The sequence below is a fragment of the Eubalaena glacialis genome, chromosome 8, assembly GCF_028564815.1.
Source record: "Eubalaena glacialis isolate mEubGla1 chromosome 8, mEubGla1.1.hap2.+ XY, whole genome shotgun sequence".
In the NCBI taxonomy this organism is placed as follows: domain Eukaryota; kingdom Metazoa; phylum Chordata; class Mammalia; order Artiodactyla; family Balaenidae; genus Eubalaena; species Eubalaena glacialis.
Genome location: NC_083723.1, coordinates 13,457,583 through 13,478,143, shown reverse-complemented (window position 1 = coordinate 13,478,143; position 20,561 = coordinate 13,457,583). Strand labels below are relative to the sequence as shown.

Sequence of the window (20,561 nt, the reverse complement as noted above, 5' to 3'; positions counted from 1 at the left end):
TCACAGAGTTGTGCAGCCATTACCACAGTGAATTTTAGAACATTTTCATTGCCTCAGTAAGAAAGCCGGTACTAGTGCAGTCACTTTCCAAATTTCCCCAACTTCCTCAGCCCTAGACAGGCACTAATCTTTCTGTCTCCATGGATTTGCCGATTTTGGACATTTCATATAAATGGAATCACAATTTGTAGTCTTTTGTGACTGGCTGATTTAATTTTAGTTTATTTAAATTTAATACTCACATGTGGCTAGTGGCTACCATAAGAAGCAAGTGAAGTAAAAGACCAAATACAGACGCTTAAGTAATGCTGAAGGTTAGGAGAAGATAATCCTGTAAAAGGGGCATGTGGAAAACATGTCAGAGAGATTGGAGATGAACCGAGACAAAGCCTAGAGACAAGACAGTTTCCTGAAGGAGGGTATGGTTAACAGTACCAAATAATACAGAGAGGTCAAGAAAGAATTATTTCAGTGTAGTGTTAGGATAAGAATCCTGATGACAAAGGGCATTGGAATGTGGTGGTTGGTGAAGAGCTGGCACTTTAATATTATTTAGAGATAGAGGGAAGGGAGAAAATTTCAAGATAGCTTGAGAGGGTGTCAGGATTGATGCAAATTTTATTTTATTTTATTTATTTATTTAAAAAGTTATTTATTTATTTATTTTTGGCTCAGTTGGGTCTTTGTTGCTACGTGCGGGCTTTCTCTAGTTGCGGTGAGTGGGGGCTACTCTTCGTTGCGGTGCGTGGGCTTCTCATTGCGGTGGCTTCTCTTGTTGCATAGCACGGGCTCTAGGCTCGCGGGCTCAGTAGTTGTGGCACACGGGCTCTAGAGCGCAGGCTCAGTAGTTGTGGCGCACGGGCTTGGTTGCTCTGCGGCATGTGGGATCTTCCCAGACCAGGGCTCAAACCTGTGTCCCCTGCGTTGGCAGGAGGATTCTTAACCACTGCGCCACCAGAGAAGCCCCAAATTTTATTTTATTTCTAATATTTTTAGTGTAAGCACGAGCTTATATGTAGGCAGAAGAAAAGGATCCAGTGGAAATGAAGACATAAAAGTTAATTGAGCAGGGTTCTGAAGGGTGTGAGTGAAGGTAAAACTAAGGTCATTAGCCTAGGAGTAAGATGTGCCAAGGAAGATAGAAGTTATCTTTCTCAGAGGCAGGAGTAAGTGAAGAAAAAGTAGGTGAAGATACAGAGCAAGTTTTACATAGAGAGGAAACTAAAGCAACTCATTTACTTAAAGAAAGCAGGAATGAGGCCTTCTGAGGATAAAATTTGGTTCCTCCGACCATCACTGTGATCAAATGTGGATCAGGGAGGGCTGCAAAGTACTCCATGGGGCTAAGGCTATGGGAGGTAGAGGCATCAGTTACTTATATGTCTCTGGCTTTTACCAAATGAACATGTCTCCTAAAAGGAACAGGCATTCTCAGGTACATAAAGCCACACGAGGTCTAGGTGTGTCATTTTTCACTTACTAGAAAGTGAAAATTAGCCAGAAGTTTATATCTAAGATTTTCAAAGACAAAAATATAGCTCCATTACTCATCTTCCTTCCACCCCACTCTCCTTTCTTTCCTCCTTCTCTCCTCCCTCCCTTATTTCCTTCCTTTTTTCCATGTATTCTTTGTATGCTTTGCAGAAAACAATGTACCATCATTCTTTTTGCCCTATGAGAAAAACGGGAAACAAACAAAACACAAAGTTTGGGGAAAATCCAACGTTAATCCATACTATAATGAATATAGAATTTGATGTTATGAATTATAATAAAAATCCAGTATTTTCTTTATTTTTCTAAGTCACACATTTTCCCCCCTGCTTCCAATGATATAACAGTTATTGGAAGAGATAGAAAGTGCTTTGAGAGCCTCAAATGACAACTATGCAAATATAAGAGAAAAGTATACTAATTAGTTGATATTGATTTAACTAATAACATTACTTTAGAACAAGGATTCTATATAAAAGTTTGAAAAGTTAAAGCCAATTTTTGTGGTATTCTCAATATGTAAAATTATATATTTATGTATGTATGTATTTATTTTAGGCTTTTAAAACCAAGGATGGATATCTTGTAGTCGGAGCAGGAAATAACCAACAGTTTGCTACTGTGTGCAAGGTAATCTATAATATTTGGGATGGGTGGATAATATATGCAACAACTCATTTTGCACAAAGCCAGGAAAATTCAGTTTTGCCTAGAGCAGTGTTGCTAAGTCTATACTCAAGACTTCCTGTGTTAGCACCTCAAAGTATGCTTTTTCTATGCTTACAAATGCTAAGGACAGGGTCTAAATTAGCACTCTGGTTTTGTAAAATTGATGTATCTGGCTGTATTTTTAAATGAAGAATCATAGTAGCTTAAATTATGCTAAAAATTGACCTGTCTACTAGTCCAAACAAAAAGGGAAAAAATGTCATTTTAAAGGGATTTTTAAAAAATAATTTATTTATTTATTTATTTATTTTTGGCTGTGTTGGGTCTTCGTTTCTGTGCAAGGGCTTTCTCTAGTTGCGGCAAGCGGGGGCCACTCTTCATCACGGTGTGCGGGCCTCTCACTATTGCGGCCTCTCTTGTTGCGGAGCACAGGCTCCAGACGCGCAGGCTCAGTAGTTGTGGCTCACGGGCCCAGTTGCTCCGCGGCATGTGGGATCTTCCCAGACCAGGGCTCGAACCCGTGTCCCCTGCATTGGCAGGCAGATTCTCAACCACTGCGCCACCAGGGAAGCCCCTAAAGGGATTTTTAATGCCAGGATTTTTTTCCTGAGAAAAAGAAAGGGACAGAAGAACTAGAAAACAACCAGAATACAATTAACAAAATGGCAATAAGTACATACCTATCAATAATTACTTTAAATGTAAATGGACTAAATTCACCATTCAAAAGACATGGAGTAGATGAATAGATAAAAACACAAGACCCATATATATGCTGCCTACAGGAGACTCACTTCAGATGTAAGGACACACACAGACTGAAAGTGAAGGGATGTAAAATGTATTTCATGCAAATGGAAACCAAAACAAAGCTTTGGTAGCAATACTTATATCCAACAAAATAGACTTTTGTGATAAGAGACAAAGAAGGGCATTGCATACTGATAAAGGGGTCAGTCCAACAAGAGTATATAACATTTGTAAATATTTACGCACCCAGCATAGGAACACATAAATATAGAAAGCAAATATTAACAGAGCTAAAGGAAGAGCGAGACATCAATACAATAATAGTGTGGGACTTTACTACCCCACTTACATGAATGGATAGATCATCCAGACAGGTAATTAATAAGGAAACATTGGTCTTAAGTTAGACCAGATGGACTAAACAGATATATAAAAAACAGTCCATCCAAAAGCAACAAAATACACATTCTTTCTCAAGTGCCCATGGAGCATACTCCAGGATAAATCATATGTCAGGCCACAAAACAAGTCTTAATAAATTTAAGAATACTGAAATCATATCAGGCATCTTTTCTGACCACAATGGTATGAAACTAGAAACCAATTACAAGAAAAAAACTGGAAAATCACAAATGTGTGGAGATTAAACAACATGCTACTATAAAAATGACTGGATCAATGCAGAAATTAAAAGAATTAAAAAAAAAACTTTGAGACAAATGAAGATGGGAATACAACATACCAAAACTTATGGGTTGCAGTAAAAGCAGTTGTAAGAGGGAAGTTCATAGCAATAGATGGCTACCTCAGGAAACAAGAAAAATCTCAAATAAACAACCTATATTTACACCTCAAGGAACTAGAGAAAGAAGAACAAACAAAGCCCAAAGTTAGTAGAAGGAAGGAAATAACAAAGATCAGAGTGGAAGTAAATGAAATAGAGACTAAGAAGACAATAGAAAAGATCAGTGAAACTGAGAGCTTGTTCTTTGAAAGGTAAACAAAATTGACAAACCTTTAGCTAGGTTCAAAAAAAAAATCAGAAATGAAAGAGGAGGTGTCATAATTGATACCACAGAAATACAAAGGATTGCAAGGGACTATTATGGACAATTATATGCCAACAAATTGGACAACCTAGAAGAAATGAATAAATTCCTAGAAATGTACAACCTTCCAAAACTGAATTATGAAGAAATAGAAAATCTGAAAAGACTGATTACTAGTAAGGAGATTGAATTAGTAATCAGAAACCGCCCAACAAACAAAAGTATAGGACCAGATCAGTAAATTCTGCCAAACATTCAAAGAAGAATTAGTGCCAGTCGTTCTCAAACTCTTCCAAAAATAGAAGAGGAGGGAACACTTCCAGATTCATTTGACAAGGTCAGCATTACTGTGATACCAAACCCAGCAAGGACACCACAAGAAAAGAAAACTACAGGCCAATGTTCCTAATGAACACAGAGGTAAAAATTCTCAACAAAATATTAGCAAACTTAATTCAACAATACATTAAAAGGATCATACACCATCATCAAGTGGGGTTTATTTCTGGGAGGCAAGGATGTTTCAACACACACAAATCAATCAATGTGATATATTATATTATTAGAATGAAAGGAAAGAATCATGATCATCTCAATAGGCATAGAAAAAGTATTTGACAAAATTCAATATTCATAATAAAAAACTCTTAGATTAGGTATAGAAGGAACATATTTCAACATAATAAAGGCCATATATGACAGGCCTACAGCTAACATCATGTTCCGTGGTGAAAGGTTGAAAGCTTTTCCTCTAAGATCAGGAACAAGACAAGGATGCCCACTCTCACCAAAGTTATTCAACATAGAATTGGAAGTCCTAGCTAGAGCAATCAGGCAAGGAAAAGAAAGAAAAGTTATCAGAATTGGGAAGGAAGAAGTAAAATTGCTTCTACTTGCAGATTACATGATTTTATAGTTAGAAAATCCTAAAGATTCCACCAAAAATCTATTGGAACAGTAAATGAATTCAGTAAAGTTGCATGATATAAAAATCAATATACAAAAATCTATTGTGTTTCTGTACACTAATAACAAGCTATCAGAAATAGAAGTTAAGGAAACAGCCTCACTTACAATTGCACCAAAAAGAATAAAATACCTAGGGATAAATTTAGCCATGGAAGTGAGAGACCCATACACTGAAAATTGTAAGACATTGATGAAAGAAATTAAAGAAGACACAAGTAAATGAAAAGATATTATGAAAAGATATTCTGTCCTCATGGATTGGAAGAATTAATACTGTTAAAATGTCAGTACTATCAAAAGCCATCTGTAGATTCCATGCAATCCCTATCAAAATTCCAGTGGCATTTTTTACAGAAATAGAACAATTATAAAATTTGTATGGAACCACAAAAGACCCTAAATAGCCAAAGTAATCTTGAGAAAGAAGAACAAGGAAGAACAAGGAGAAAGCCTCATGCTCCTGGATTTCAAACTATATTACAAAGCTATAGTAATCAAAATAGTATGGCATTAGCATAAAAACGGACACACAGATCAATGGGACAGAATAGACAGCCGAAACTAAATCCACTCACATGTGGTCAGTTAATTTATGGCAAAGGAGCCAAGAATGTACAATGGGGAAAGGGCAATCTCTTCCATAAATAGTGGTGGGAAATGGACAGTCATACGCAAATGAGTTAAACTGGACCACTATCTTACATCATATACAAAAACTAACTCAAAATAAAATAAAGGCTTCAATATAAGACCTGAAACCATAAAACCCTTAGATGAAAACATAGGTGGTAAGCTTCTTGACATCAGTCTTGGTGAATATTTATTGGCAAAAGCAAAGGCAACAAAAGCAAAAATAAACAAGTGGGACTACATCAAAGTAAAAAGGTTCTGCACAGCAAAGGAAATCACTGACAAAATGAAAACGCAACCTACTGAATGGCAGAAAAATTTGTAAATCATATATCTGATTATAGGTTAATACCCAAAATAGGTAAAGAATTCATACACCTCAATAGCAAAAACCCACACAGTCCAATTAAAAAATGGGCAGAAGTTCTGAATAGACAGTTTTCCAAAGAAGACATATAGATGGCTAACAGGTACATGAAAAAAGATGCTCAGTGGGAGAGTGACAATAAATAAATAAACAAAACTCCAAAATGATCCATGGTAAATGCCATGCAGAGAATTAAAATAGGCTACTGTGTTTAAATAGTGGCTGGGTTGTCAGGGGAAAGTCTCTGAAGAAATAACGTTAAGATGAGATCTGAGTGACATTCATAAAGCAATAGCGATAAGATTTTTCAATATAAATATTAGCATAAGATGTTTGCCATGCTAATATAAATATAGTACTCAAAATTCACAAAAAAGCCTGGAAGTATTCCATAATGCTAATACAGACCATATTTGGGTGGTAGGATAGAAGCGGGTTTTTCTTTTTTCTTTCTACTTCTATGAAGTGGTAAAATACAAAAATATATTTAGGCTTTGTCCTCAATTTCTTACACAGGGTTCCTAAAACCCTTGAAATTTCCTGAGTGATGGAAGTGTTGTTTGTTATTCACAACAAGCTCCTTTCAATCACACCTGAGTTTATGCTACTGAGGTGACTTAGGGTGGGGCCTCTAGATAGCCCCAGGATGGGTTGGTCACCAGGAGGACCAAGTGATTAGAGGGTTGGAAATTTTAGCCCCACCTACCAACCTCCAGTAAGGGGAGAGGGGACTGGAGATTGAGCTCTATGAAAACCTTTGAACTATAAGATTCAGAGAGCTTCTGGTGAAGACAGCAAGGTGATGGGAGGGTAGTGGAGCATGGAAGCTCTGCACCCTCCCACCTCATACCTTGCCCTGTGCATCTCTTCCATTTGGCTATTCCTGAGTTGTATCCTTTATAATAAACCAATAGTAGTAAGTAAAAAAAAAAAAAAAAAAAGGTGCTCAACATCTCAAATCATCAGGGAAATGCAAATAAAAACCACAGTGAGATCTCACCTCACACCTGTCCAGAATGGCTATTATGAAAAAGACAAGAAACAACAAATGTTGGTGAGGATGTGGAGAAAAGGGAATCCTTGTGCACTGTGGGTGGGATTGTAAATTGGTGTAGCCCCTATGGAAGACAATATAAAGATTCCTCAAAAAGTTAAAAATAGAGCTACCATATGATTCAGCAATTCCACTTAAAGGTATATATCTGAAGAAAATGAAAACACTTAACTTGAAAAGATATATGCACTCCTATGCTCACTGCAGCATTACGTATAATAGCCAAGATACGGAAGGAAAAAGAGATTTTTTTTCTCTTCTTTCTTTTTCTTCTTCTTTTTCAAACCCCACAAGATCTAATTAGGCCCAAATGTGGTTATTCTACTACCAAATTTATTTACTTACCACTAGAAAATTAATTTTTTTCTTCAAATTAGTCTTTGTTTAATGAGTACCTTTCTGCAAAATTCATGTTTTAAGTTTTTAGCAATTGTCATGTTAAAAATGTTGTTCCTGGGGACTTCCCTGGTGCAGTGGTTAAGAATCCACCTGCCAATGCAGGAGACACGGGTTGGATCCCTGGTCCGGGAAGATCCCACATGCCGTGGAGCAACTAAGCCCGCGCGCCACAACTACTGAGCCTGCACTCTAGAGCCCGTGCGCCACAACTACTGAGCCCACGTGCCACAACTACTGAAGCCTGTGCACCTAGAGCCCATGCTCCGCAACAAGAGAAGCCACCGCAATGAGAAGCCCGTGCACCGCAACGAAGAGTAGCACCCACTCGCTGCAACTAGAGAAAGCCTGCATGCAGCAATGAAGACCCAACACAGTCAAAAAAAAAAAAAAAATGTTGTTCCTAACAAGGCCTTAAATAAAGGCCTTGGAATTATTTAAAGTAATTTTATGTTGAAGATATTCTCAATTTTTAGCATTGCTTGGACATTTTTTTTTTAATTTGATGTTTTTATTATTTATCCAGACTCTGGTCTTTTGTTTTTATTTAAGGCTTTAGTTTTTAGTTCACTTTTTAGAGTTCTAATCCCAGGCAAATAATCTAGTTTAAATGTATATATATATATGTAAGTTTATTTTTCTTACATGTAGGGCAAGGCCTTACCTGTTGAGGATTTTTTACTGGTTGGGAAAGGTTTTTTTTTCCTTGTACCATGAGCTTTCAGTTTTAATAAAGATGCCTGTGAATTCCTTAGAGGAACCTTATTTACTGCAGTTAACTTATGTACAAAAATTATTTATTGCTGTGCCTCTTTTGTATGAGAGGTTAACGAGCACAGCTAAAAACCACAGCAAAGGGGTGGGAAGTACCGCAGAGAAGGTGACAAATGGAGATAGTTCCAACTGCAGGAAGGGCTGGAACATCTGAGGTGGGAAAGAGGGGAGCTTTTATAATGGTGACTCTGAGTAAGTGTAGAGAAAATTGATTCAAACATTTGATCTGGGATCAAAGAACCTTTATTATGAACGGTCAATGTTAAAAATATAAAACATACGGAAGCCGTTGCCTGTGAAGTCATTTGCGTACTCTAGCTGCAGAGATGTAAAAGCCAGTTCATTGCTATAAACAAGGACAGATTTTCTTCCTGGGCCATATGTTTTGGAGTTTTCTTTCTCCAGAGTCAGGGTGGGGAGGGGGTAGAAATTACTGGTTGACATATTCTTCACTGTTGAAAATAGCTGCACTGAATTCTTTTTATTTTTGATTCATTACTGCTGATCAATTTAAAACTTTTGAACTTCCTCATAAATATCCATAAGAATGTTTTTTTGAAAAAGATTTTTATTTCAAAGAAGAATATTTGCCATCAGTTTTAGTACTAAAATATGACTTATTGTTATGGTGTGTTATGACACATTTTTTAAAAAGGAGACTAGCAGAGGGCCTTGGAGAATGGCATACTTGACCTTGTTTTTCCCATATGTGAGTTAGGAATGATAATCCCTGTTATGAGCCATTAAGGCAATGTCTATAAAACTCTTTGAGATCCTCAGAAGAAAAGTTTTATGTGTACAGGATTTTAATGTTATCTACATCATTTACTAGGCATCTTCAGCAAACGTTGCAATCTGATTGAGTTTTTCACCTTCATAATTATACCCTTACATGTAAACTTGTCCTAAAAACCTTTTCTCCTAAGGAAAAAAAATCATCTGTTTCCTTATTTGATGCAAGGTTCTCCCCTTCCCATATATAGTGAGCGAGCTTTTTCTAAGTATTTTTTATTCAGCTCTGTCTATTATGGAGGGTATTATAGTTCAGTCTGGCCTTGTAGAAGTGGAGGACCCCATGTTAGACAATGAGCCTATCAAAATTGTTCTTTTGCCACGTAAAGTCCATCGTGAAAGACAGGGCTGCTCTACCTCCTGGGGAGAAATGTGGCAGTTCTGTTTGTGACGAATGAGTAGAATTTACTTACGCCCAATCTCTTTCCAAAAGAGAGTTTGATATACTGGTTGACTAATAACTTCATTGGGAGGGGCCCTATTAGAATACTCTTATTGTCAGGGATTAGAGTGGCAGTAAGAGCTTTGGGTTCAAGGCTTGGGCTACAGAAAATCTTCTTGCATATAAAGTGAACCTTGGCTTATAACAAACCCTATTTTATGTCCCTTAACATGATACGGAAGGGTAGGGAACATGAGCACATGTAAGCTATTTTAAGCTGATTGATGCCAACACTAATGGGTATTCCTATTTGAAATACACTGACATCCTTTTAAAAGTCATATAGACTGAAAGTTGCTTTTATTGGAGGCAATATACGTTGGTTCTCAACTTTAGCATGCATAGGAAATCTCCTTGAGCCCCTGTCCCAAAGATTTTGACTTAGTATGTGAAGTGGGGCACAGGAAACTTCAATTTTAACAAGCCCTATAGTTGATATTAGAGCAGGTGGTCTGAGGACATTTTAATTCTAGGGCGTTCTGTGAGTCTTGAAGCCAGTCAGGTGATCTCTGGCAAGGTACTTAATCTTTGCTAAGCATCAGTGTCCTGATAAAATGAAGGTTATAATACATAACTATACTAATATATAACTTTCGGGTTTTTTTAAAAGTTAGATTAGATAAGTAAAACACTTAGTACAGTCCCTGGCTCACAGTATGAACTTACTAAATGGTCTTTCTAGCAATTAGGTGTGGAGATTCTGGTTCTGGGTAAAATGGAGTAAGCACATTTCTCCCTGTCTCACCCACGGAACACAGTGATAAAACCTGTACAGAATGCATGGAACATCTGTATGAGGACTGTGAAAAGTAAGCAGTAGCAGGAAAATTGGGAAGGAATACCAGAATTTGAAATACCTCTAAACTGGCAGTAAGTTCACCGGTTTTTCCCTCTGATTATTCCTTTACATGAACACAGCCTGAAACCTGGAAGTGGGCATCAGGGAACAGAGCTGAGTTCCAGGAGATGCCCTTCATTCCTGGTGTGAGGAGCATAAAAGTGAAGTCTAATGTCAGAGAGAGTGTGGACATCCTCCCTGTTTGTCCTCTTCCTCATTTTCTCACACCCCAGCCTCCAAGCAGTTCTGTAGTGGCAGCAATGGATGAGCAGGAGCTAAAACTCTGAGCAAGGGGACCTTTCTTTTATCATTAGGCTGTGATCCCAAAAGAGAGGGATGAATCCTTGGTGCTTTTTCCTCTGTCCTCCCACTGACTGGCCTCTGCCCTGGAGGTATGCTGGGGAGTAGGGTAACTAGAGGGGAGCTCTAGGAACTGGAAAGAGGTTGCAGAGAGGGAAAAGCTTCAGAAAGGGATCCTTGAAGTTGTTTGTGAACTCCTGCGCTCACCCCTGAGCGGCACATGCATTGATCTGGTCCTAATCAGGACACCAAGGATGTTGAGAACTATTAACAAGTAGACAACTTCCCAGGTTGCAGCATGACCATCAAGTAGGGCACAGGTTCAAAAAGCAATTGCAAAGGCTTTGAAAACTGAACTAACAGTAGAACCAAAGCACATAGAAGGTGAGTTGGGACTTGCAGACTGAACTTAACCAGGTGAACTGCTTGCTAAAAACAATAACAACAGAAATTGTCTGTAGGATTTAAACAAGACTCAGAGGCTCATAACAGAATATTCAAGATGTCCAGGATACAATCCCAAATTACTCAGCATATGAAGAACCAGAACCTGCATGAGAAAAGGCAATCAATAAATGCCAATGCCAAGATGATACAGATGTGGGAATTAACTCATGAAAACTTTTTTTTTTTTAAACATCTTTATTGAAGTATAATTGCTTTACAATGGTGTGTTAGTTTCTGCTTTATAACAAAGTGAATCAGTTATACATATACATATGTTCCCATATCTCTTCCCTCTTGCATCTCCCTCCCTCCCACCCTCCCTATCCCACCCCTCTAGGTGGTCACAAAGCACCGAGCTGATCTCCCTGTGCTATGCGGCTGCTTCCCACTAGCTATCTATTTTACATTTGGTAGTGTATATATGTCCATGACACTCTCTCACCCTGTCACATCTCACCCCTCCCCCTCCCCATATTCTCAAGTCCATTCTCTAGTAGGTCTGTGCATGAAAACTTTAAAACAGCCATTATAAACATACTCCAACAAGCATCGCAGACACTTAAAATAAATAGAAAAGTAGAAATGTCCAGAAAAGAAATAGAAGATTTGAAGAAGAACGAAATGGACATTTTAGAACTGAAAAATACAACAACCAAATACAGGAACAAACACCTCACTGAATGAGTAGGTAGCACAATGGAGGCGACAGAGGAAACAGTCAAGGAACTTGAAGATGGATAAATAGAAATTATTCAGTCTGAACATCAGAAAGGAAAAAAAGATAGTCCCCTCCCAAAAATGAAAGAAAGAACAGATACTCAGGGACCTGTGGGACAATAACCAAAAAATCTAGTATTTATGTCACTGTAGTCCCAGAAAGAGAGAAGAAAGAGAACAGACTGAAAAAAATTGAAGCCAGTGAAGAAACGATGGCTGAAAACTTCCCAAATTTGGTGAAAGATTAAAAACATACAGATTTAATAATTTCAGCAAACCCCAAATAAGATAAATCCAAATAAATCCATGCCCAAGCACATCAAAATATTACTGCTGAAAACTAAAGACCAAGAAAAAGCATTTGAAAGCACCCAGAGACAATGATGTATTATTGATACATTTGGGGGAACGCTGACTCAATTGACTGCAGGTTTCCTGTCAGAAACTACAGAACCCAGAGAGAAGTGGTACAACGTGTTTAAAGGGCCAAAAGGAAAGAACCGTAACTGCAGAATTCTGTATCCAATAGAAATATCCTTAAGAAATGAAAGTTAAGTAGATAATCTCCCCTACATTCTCCCTTCTTTCCCATCCTTCTTTTTTGAACAAACACATGCTTTAGTATCTCTTTGGGGAGAAACAGTACCTACTTGGAATATTTCACATTTATTTAATGCTTAATATGTCAAGCACTTTCACTTACATTGTTTCATTTTGTCCCAGACAGCATTCTCTTTCAAGCACCTAAAGCATGGTTATGACCACAGCTCTTGAAGCAGTCGCTCTAGAAACATTTTGAATGCTGGCATAGTTGAAGACAGAAGGATAATTACTTTACCCACTATTTAACACCAACTTTCAAAGAGAAAAGAGGTCCAATAAGTCATATTCAGAGAAGGAGACATGAGTGCACCCCAGTTACCATTGAGTGCAAACACTGAGTAGTTTTTTATGTAGCTTACAGTGTATTCTGGGTGAGGCCACATTTATAAATGTAACATGTGATCTAGTGAAGGCACTTGCTTTTTCTTGAAATGACTTACTCACTCTTGGGGGTGGGGGCGGGTGTGTTTTGATTCCTGGATAAGCCTTGAGGCCAATTCTTGGATCAGGTGTGGTGACAGGGAGGTTTCTAGAAAGGGCACCGTATGTGGTGTCGCTTTTTAAAATCTGAGAGAGTAATGCTGTCTTTATTATTCCTAAAGGAAATGAATAAGTGAAACGTGTGAAAGAGAAATTACACCGTTGAGATGCTCTCTTTACTTCAGGGAATCTTCTTCACTTCTCTGTCCTTTGTAAGATGATTAATGGATTGACTTTATTTAAACTGTGGGAAACAAATGAAACCATTAAGTGTTTCTATTTAAGGCAAATACATTAATAGAGGTAGTGCAGCTTTCTGTAGGCCACATGGCCTGCCCCTAGCCCATAAATGCTCCTTCTGGCTTCCCAACACAACTGCCAAACACTGCCTCCACACATTCTTTTTAAAACTTCTTTTCCATTCCAAATCCACTTGGTACTTTCATTATGGTATTGTTAAAATTGCAAGATGTCCACTGGGACTTCCAAGATAGATTTTCTCTTTACTGAGGAGGAGCAAAAGAGGAAGTATATAAAAGCATTTCTATTTGTTATTCCTTCAGGGAGTCATAGTAAAGAAAAATAGGGACACTTCTATAGGAGGAATACCTTTTAATTTGACATTGTTTTAACGGTGAGCATTTGGGGCAAGTGTGTATGCTTCCCCTTTATTTTAGCACCTTGTACAACATCCTGGATAGGGCTACTGGGACAGATAACATTATTTTATTTACATGTGGAACAAATAAGTGAGTGTACCTACAAGATATATGTTGATTATGAGCTTGATGTAAGTGCAGACTTGCACTTATGATATTGGTTCTTAGAATTAGGTCAGTTTTACCCAGTTTGTACCTCTATCTCTGTTTCCTCTAGATAAGACTTACTGTGGGAATCTGATAACTCTTTTCCTATATTCTCATAAATGGTTACAAGATATTATGGGGGGTCTGATAACTCTTCTTCGGTTTTCCTGTATGTAGGCACATGCTTAAATATAGTAAAAACTTCTTATAAATGAGAAAACCATTCACCAGCATGACCCATCCTAATTGCATGATCCTTCCCTCTATATATCCTTCTGTTAAGAAGTATAAAGACCAGCAAGGAATGGTCTTGAGGATGGAGTGGTAGGTCCTGAACACTAGTACCCACAGGCAGGTACACAAAAATTTTGTGAATTACACTTTAAAATTCTTTTTCCCTTTTAGATCTTGAATTTGCCTGAACTGATTGATGATTCCAAGTATAGAACTAACCACCTTCGGGTACAGAATAGAAAAGAGCTTATTAAAATACTATCGGCACGGTAAGCTTGGCTCTACTGTTTGTACCTTTAAGAATTAATATGTTATTAGCATTTATCTGGCATTTTGTGGTGCTCTTTTTGGCTTATTTAGATTAACTTGTAATTATCTTTCATTTTACAAAATTGGTTAGTGGAAATATATTTTAAAGCTATGTTTTTCTTTGTTTGAAAGCATTTGAAAGTATTTCACATGTCTTACTAAGTATTGCGTCATAACAATGATACAAATAAGAACGTCACAGTAGCTTACATTAGTTGCTTCTCTGTGGCATGTAAGTGTTTGGGTTTAGTCTATCATAAATACTAACAGTAATAATTCAACATCATTTTTTACATTTACTGTATGAATCGCTCTACATACATGATCTCATTTAACCCTTATAATCATCCCATGAGGGAAGTTCTATTATTTCCATTTTACAGATAAGGAAACTGAGATAAGGGAGGTTCAGTCAAGAGTTTGTTGGCTTTTCTGAGCCTCTCTGTGTAGTTTGTCATGATGATGTTTTGAAAATGGCGGATTGAGTCATAAAGGATTAATGCTGACCAATTAGAGTATTTGATTTTCAAATTATTCCATTCATGTCAGGTTATACTTTTGTTAAAACCTGTATCAGTTTGCAAGTTTGCCTCAGAAAAAGTTAATAATTCTTACTCTTGCCTATCAGTTTCACTTTTGTTTACATCTAACTTCTCAATCTATAGGAATAGATTGTGGTTTTTGTGGATCTCAATGCCCACGTGAACCGTTCTTCAGTATGGAACATTTGCTCTCATCAAACCAATAAATTAAGGACTTTTGTTCAAATACCATATCTTGTCTTTTGAAATTGCCCTTGTTTTTCCATGTAGCATAGATATATCAAAGTTTTTAGACTCACAGATATCGAGAACAAACTGAGTACCAGTGGGGAGGTGGGGGAGGGACAATATAGGGGTAGGAGAGTGGGAGGTACAAACTATAGGGTGTAAGATAGGCTACAAGGATGTAGTGTACAACACGGGGAATATGGCCAATATTTTGTAATAACGAAATGGAGTGTAACCTTTAAAAATTGTATTAAAAAACTAACAAATGAAAGTTCTTAGAAAAAAACTTCTGCTAATGTTATGTTTATTCCTCTTCCCTTCTCCTTTGGGGATCTCTACATGAGTCTGCATTCATTACCTATTTGCTTTTTCCTGGATTTTAAGCACTTCTTCTCTACGCTGCCTGTATCTCCTCCTTCAATCAATGGGGCCTCTGTGTGTGGGACTGATATGCAGAGAAGAGGGGAATGAGAATTGGGCTCCCCTTTCTTGGTCATTAGTTAAATAAAACTCAGATTCTACTGCAAAGCCAGAGAGCCCTCAGTCATTAACATTTCACCCCATGAGAATTGGCCCTCTATCTCTGCTTTTTGCCTCTTTGCCTCTCAAGCAGTTTTTGATTTGTTTAATTCATTGATATGACTTTTTCCTTTCACACCACGGTTACCAAGTTTCAATAACAGGCACTTGTGAGAACCTTATCAAAAGCTCTTTGAGAGTCTAAATAAATCATATCCATGCTGTGAGAAGAGTGGACCCAAGAAAAATACAAAAGCTAGGCAGATACAAGTGTCATCTTGTTATTGAGTTGCCAGCACTCTTCTAACTTTAAGAACCACAGAGTTAAGTTATTGGTTTCCTGTGTCCTAAAACCTGTATTCCTTGCTAAATTCTGTTATAGAATTCTATTGTGGACAGACTTCTAGCAGCATCTGTAACAGTTTAATTTCAAATTTCTCTTTTTGGGGTGAATTAAGTAACCTAACACCTTCTTCTTTCTCCTCTTATATACCCAGAAGTGGGAGTTTCAGCATTTTGGAACCCATAGGTTCTTATGTCTTTATTTAGACTTAAGGAATCAAACTTGTAAAGAAGAGACTAGAGGGTAGTCTTAAGAGAGGAAACTTGATAAGGGAGTTCCCATCATCATCATCCTGCTGTTAAAACACAGACCACAGAGAGGCCCTTGGTTGCCCAGAGGCCAGGGTCCCTGCTCTCTTGGGCTGGCGTGTGGACGTGTTTTGGTGGTGTCTTGTGGGATGCAGTTCTACAGTCTCTTCCAGCTCAGGTCCCTTCTCCTTCATGGTGGATCAAACAGTGACGACCAGGGAAGATTAGGATATTGATTCAGTCCCATCGATAACCTTATCATTTGTTTTTCTGAATAAATATCCCTGGATTCATTAGTACCATTAAGTGTTGGGCTTTCAGAAGTCTCTGTGAATGTTGTAAGATGTCTCATTTTCATAATATGATTTTATGTTTTTCTAATATTCAAAATATTAATGGCTCTATATTAATTACATAATTAAATCTGGTCATTTTATTCTGACATCATGGCCTTCCACAATCTGGCATGACCTTTCCTTTCCACCTTTTCTCAATATAAAGGAATAATATAGGAAGGTGGGTCCAGAGGGAGAGAGTAGGGGTAGATGGCAGGAAAATCATGCTGTAAAAGTTATAATAGAGTTTATGATAAAGGAGTTTCTGAAACTTGTGAAACAAAGGAAATTTTTTGGCCATAAAATGAGTTAGCTTGTCAACAACTTCTGTTTTCTGTGTAACTTGATGATAGGTCTTTTTTTTTTTTCTTCCAGTTTTATTGAGATATAATTGACATATAATGTTGCATTAGTTTAAGGCACACAAATAATGATGTGATATATGTATATATTCTGAAATGTTACCCTAGTAAGTTAACATCTGTCACCTCACAGTTACAAATCTTTTTCTTCCCTTGTGATGAGAACTTTTCAGATCTACTCTCTTAGCAACTGTCAAATATACAATACAGTAGTATTAACTATAGTCACCATGCTGCACATAACATCCTCAGAACCTATTTATCTTATAACTGAAAGTTTGTACCTTTTGAGCACCTTCACCCATTCCCCCCACCCTGAAGAGACGTCTTGAAGGGAATACTCTACCTGGTAGAGTTCGAAGTTTTCCAGCAACTTAGAACCAGCAAAAACTTCCTTCCACACCTGAAGAGACCTGAGGGACTCAAGAGTTTCAATGGAACATGCTTCTCATTTGTTCCTTCTCTTACTCATCTATTTAACACATATTTATTGACTACCTACTATGTGCCAGTGACTGTTTTGGGCACTAGGAAGATGGCTTCAAAAACAAAACAAAACGAAACTCCCTGCCTGCCTGGACTTTCATTAGAGTAAACCTTGTAGACGTTCTAGAAGACTTTTCTTTAAGACCTCTTCCATAAAAACATGTGTTTTGATATGCCTAAGAAGTTAGTTGTCCGTATTTTTCATATAAACTTTTTGTAAATTTTGCTTTACAAAAGTATTGCAGCTACAGTCTGTGCCTGTTAATAACTTATTGTCTTTTTGTCTTTTTGTGAGCATATTACAGTGCACATGCTACAGTTTTTTTTGTGTGTGGTTTTCCTGTCATTTCTGTAGAAAAGCATATTTTTGGTAACAGTAGCTACATTGCTATGTGAATATACCATGTTTTTCCCTGTTGCCTGCTATTAAACATTACGTCATAAAACTTGCCTTTAATGCTCATAGACACTTTCCCCAGCCTATATTTCTATTTTGGAAAATCTTTACAATACATAAAAATGTAGAGGGATTTGTGAGAGTGAATTTGCACTTCAGACAACTTTAAAAAAAAACTCTAGTAATGATGGACTCACGGTGTTCCTTAAAAACAAAACAAAACAAAACGTCGCACCCCTTTCATCCAATTCGATATCCAAAAGTGAAAACAGAAGCATTTATGGATTTTTACAAAGCTTGCTCTCCTAAATACACATAAAGGTTCCCTCTTGTGTTTCAAAATCTTCCTTCCAAAGTATTTTTCCTAAGTTTTGATTAATTTCCTGAGTAATTTCCCAAAGTAACTTTCCTGCCCATGGCAAGCGTTCATTTAAGTGTTTTAGAATCAGGTGATTCTCTTTGCATTCTTCTCTGCAGTTCAAAGACTCTTTAGAAAGTGCCTACCAGAAATGTCAGTCATTTACCTCACTTTTCTGTCACTCTTGCTAAATTCAGTTTGATGCTGCTCTCTGAGAGTGGTCGGCCTCACTTGGAAAGGCAGCTGCATGTTTTTGTCATCAGCGGAGTTTTCCACAGCCAGCACAAACACAGTCCCTCTCAAGTGCTCTCAGGTGTTACTATTCCCCAACTGTGGCCGTGAGCAAGTTTTTTTTTTTTTTTTTAATTTAAAGGTGGAAGACTTTCCCCTTGAACTTGCCATTTTATCCAGGGTGTTTCAGAAAGTCTGTTTACCCAGCTGCTAAGACCAAAAACGAGGCAAAACTAAAGCATGTTAAAAGTCCCCAGCTAAAACACAGAAGAAAAGATAAAATCGAGACTAACGCAGGGTCTGTTACAACAAACCCCTCCTTTGCAAAGCTAAGGAGCAGCAAACTCCTCAACCTGTGCTCCCCACACATGGGACCAGCAATTTTGCAATAGTTCAGACCTCGCGGGAGAGACTAAAAATCATGATGTGTATTGATACTAAGAAGAGAAGGATTATGATGATGTATTAGTAGTTGGGGAGAAGTAATAGGAAGACATGAAATGAGGATGAAGGAAAAGAGAAATAATAGGGAAAATAGAAACACAATCCATTTTCTTCCTCCTGCTTCCTCTCTTCATCAGTGTTAATGGCCGCTGACTATGTGCCCTTGTCCTGCAGATACAGAGATGAAAGATGAGGTGGCTCCTGGTCTAAGTAGGAAAACAAACAAGTAAAGCAATGAATGAAGTAGTGTGTGTGAAGTGCCACTCTACACGTACGCACAGGGTGGTGGGAGCCCAGAGAAGGGGCGACTGCCTCAATCTGGGCAAGTCAGGGAAGGCTTTCCTGCAGACAGTGCCAGCTGAGGTGAGTCTTTTTCTTTCCAGCTGAGATGAGTCTTAAAGGACAAATAGAATTAGGCAGGTGAGGAAAAAAGATAGTTCACATCAAAGGAGGAGATATCAAACTGAGTGTAATTTTATACGGAGGAAAAAATAAATCATAGGAGAAGAAAAAAAAGTAGCTTGGAGAGAAACTGATGACAACTTTTAAATTGCTTTTTGAAAAATGCTACACATGTTAGGGAAGTGTATGTCAGTATAGTCCTAGTGAAGGCATTCCTAAAATGTTGGTTACCCTAAGTTGTCATAAATAAAACTAACAGTGTCAGACACATTTACCTTTTAAAGTACTGTGGCATCTATGTTCATCAGGTTATTGGTCTATAATTTTCTTGTGATATTTTGTCTGGTTTTGGTATCAGGGTGATGGTGGCCTCGTAGAACGAGTCTGGGGGTGTTCCTCCCTGCGCAATTTTTTGGAGGAGTTTCAGAAGGATAGGTGTTAACTCTTCTGTAAACGTTTGATAGAATTCGCCCGTGAAGCCATCTGGTCCTGGACTTCTATTTGTTGGAAGATTTTTAATTACTGTTTCAATTTTATTACCTGTGATTGGTCTGTTTATATTTTCTAATTCTTCCTGGGTCAATCTTGGAAGGTTGTACTTTTCCAAGAATTTGTCCATTTCTTCCAGGTTGTCCATTTTATTGGCATATAGTTGCTTGTAGTAGTCTCTTATGATCTTTTGTATTTCTGCGGTGTCAGTCAGTTGTAATCTCTCCTTTTTCATTTCTAATTTTATTGATTTGAGTCCTTTCCCTTTTTTTCTTGATGAGTCTGGCTAAAGGTTTATCAATTTTGTTTTTCTTCTCAAAGAACCAGCTTTTAGTTTTATGGATCTTTGCTATTGTTTTCTTTGTTTCTATTTCATTTATTTCTGCTCTGATCTTTATGATTTCTTTCCTTCTACTAACTTTGGGTTTTCTCTGTTCTTCTTGCTTTAGGTGTAAGGTTAGATTGTTTATTTGAGATTTTTCATATTTCTTGAGGTGAGCTTGAATTGCTATGAACTTCCCTCTTAGAACTGCTTTTGTTACATCCCATAGGTTTTGGATCATCGTGTTTTCATTGTCATTTGCTTCTAGGTGTTTTTTGATTTCCTCTTTGATTTCTTCAGTGATCTCTTGGTTATTTAGCAGTGCACTGTTTAGCCTCCATAGACCAATATCACTGATGAATATAGTCGCAAAGATCCTCAACAAAATACTAGCAAACAGAATCCAACAATACATTAAAAGAATCATACACCATGATCAAGTGGGATTTATCCCAGGGATGCAAGGATTCTTCAGTATATGCAAATCAATCAATGTGATACACCATATTAACAAATTAAAGAATAAAAACCATATGATTATCTCAATAGATGCAGAAAAAGCTTTTGACAAAATTCAACACCAAATGGTTGGAAGACCTAAATAGACATTTCTCCAAAGAAGACATGCAGATGGCCAACAAATACATGAAACGATGTGCAACATCACTAATCATTAGAGAAATGCAAATCAAAACCACAATGAGGTATCATCTCACTCTAGTCAGAATGGCCATC

General features: G+C 37.5%; 1 protein-coding gene across 1 annotated transcript in view; it reads left to right on the top strand.

The window, feature by feature from the left end:
* Positions 1-20,561, top strand: part of SUGCT (succinyl-CoA:glutarate-CoA transferase) — a 697,612-nt gene that overhangs the window by 247,247 nt on the left and 429,804 nt on the right. The window contains exons 10-11 of the mRNA XM_061197569.1: positions 2,053-2,124; positions 13,983-14,080. Of these exons, the coding sequence (XP_061053552.1) occupies positions 2,053-2,124; positions 13,983-14,080 (170 nt within the window). The remainder of the gene's footprint in view (positions 1-2,052; positions 2,125-13,982; positions 14,081-20,561) is intronic.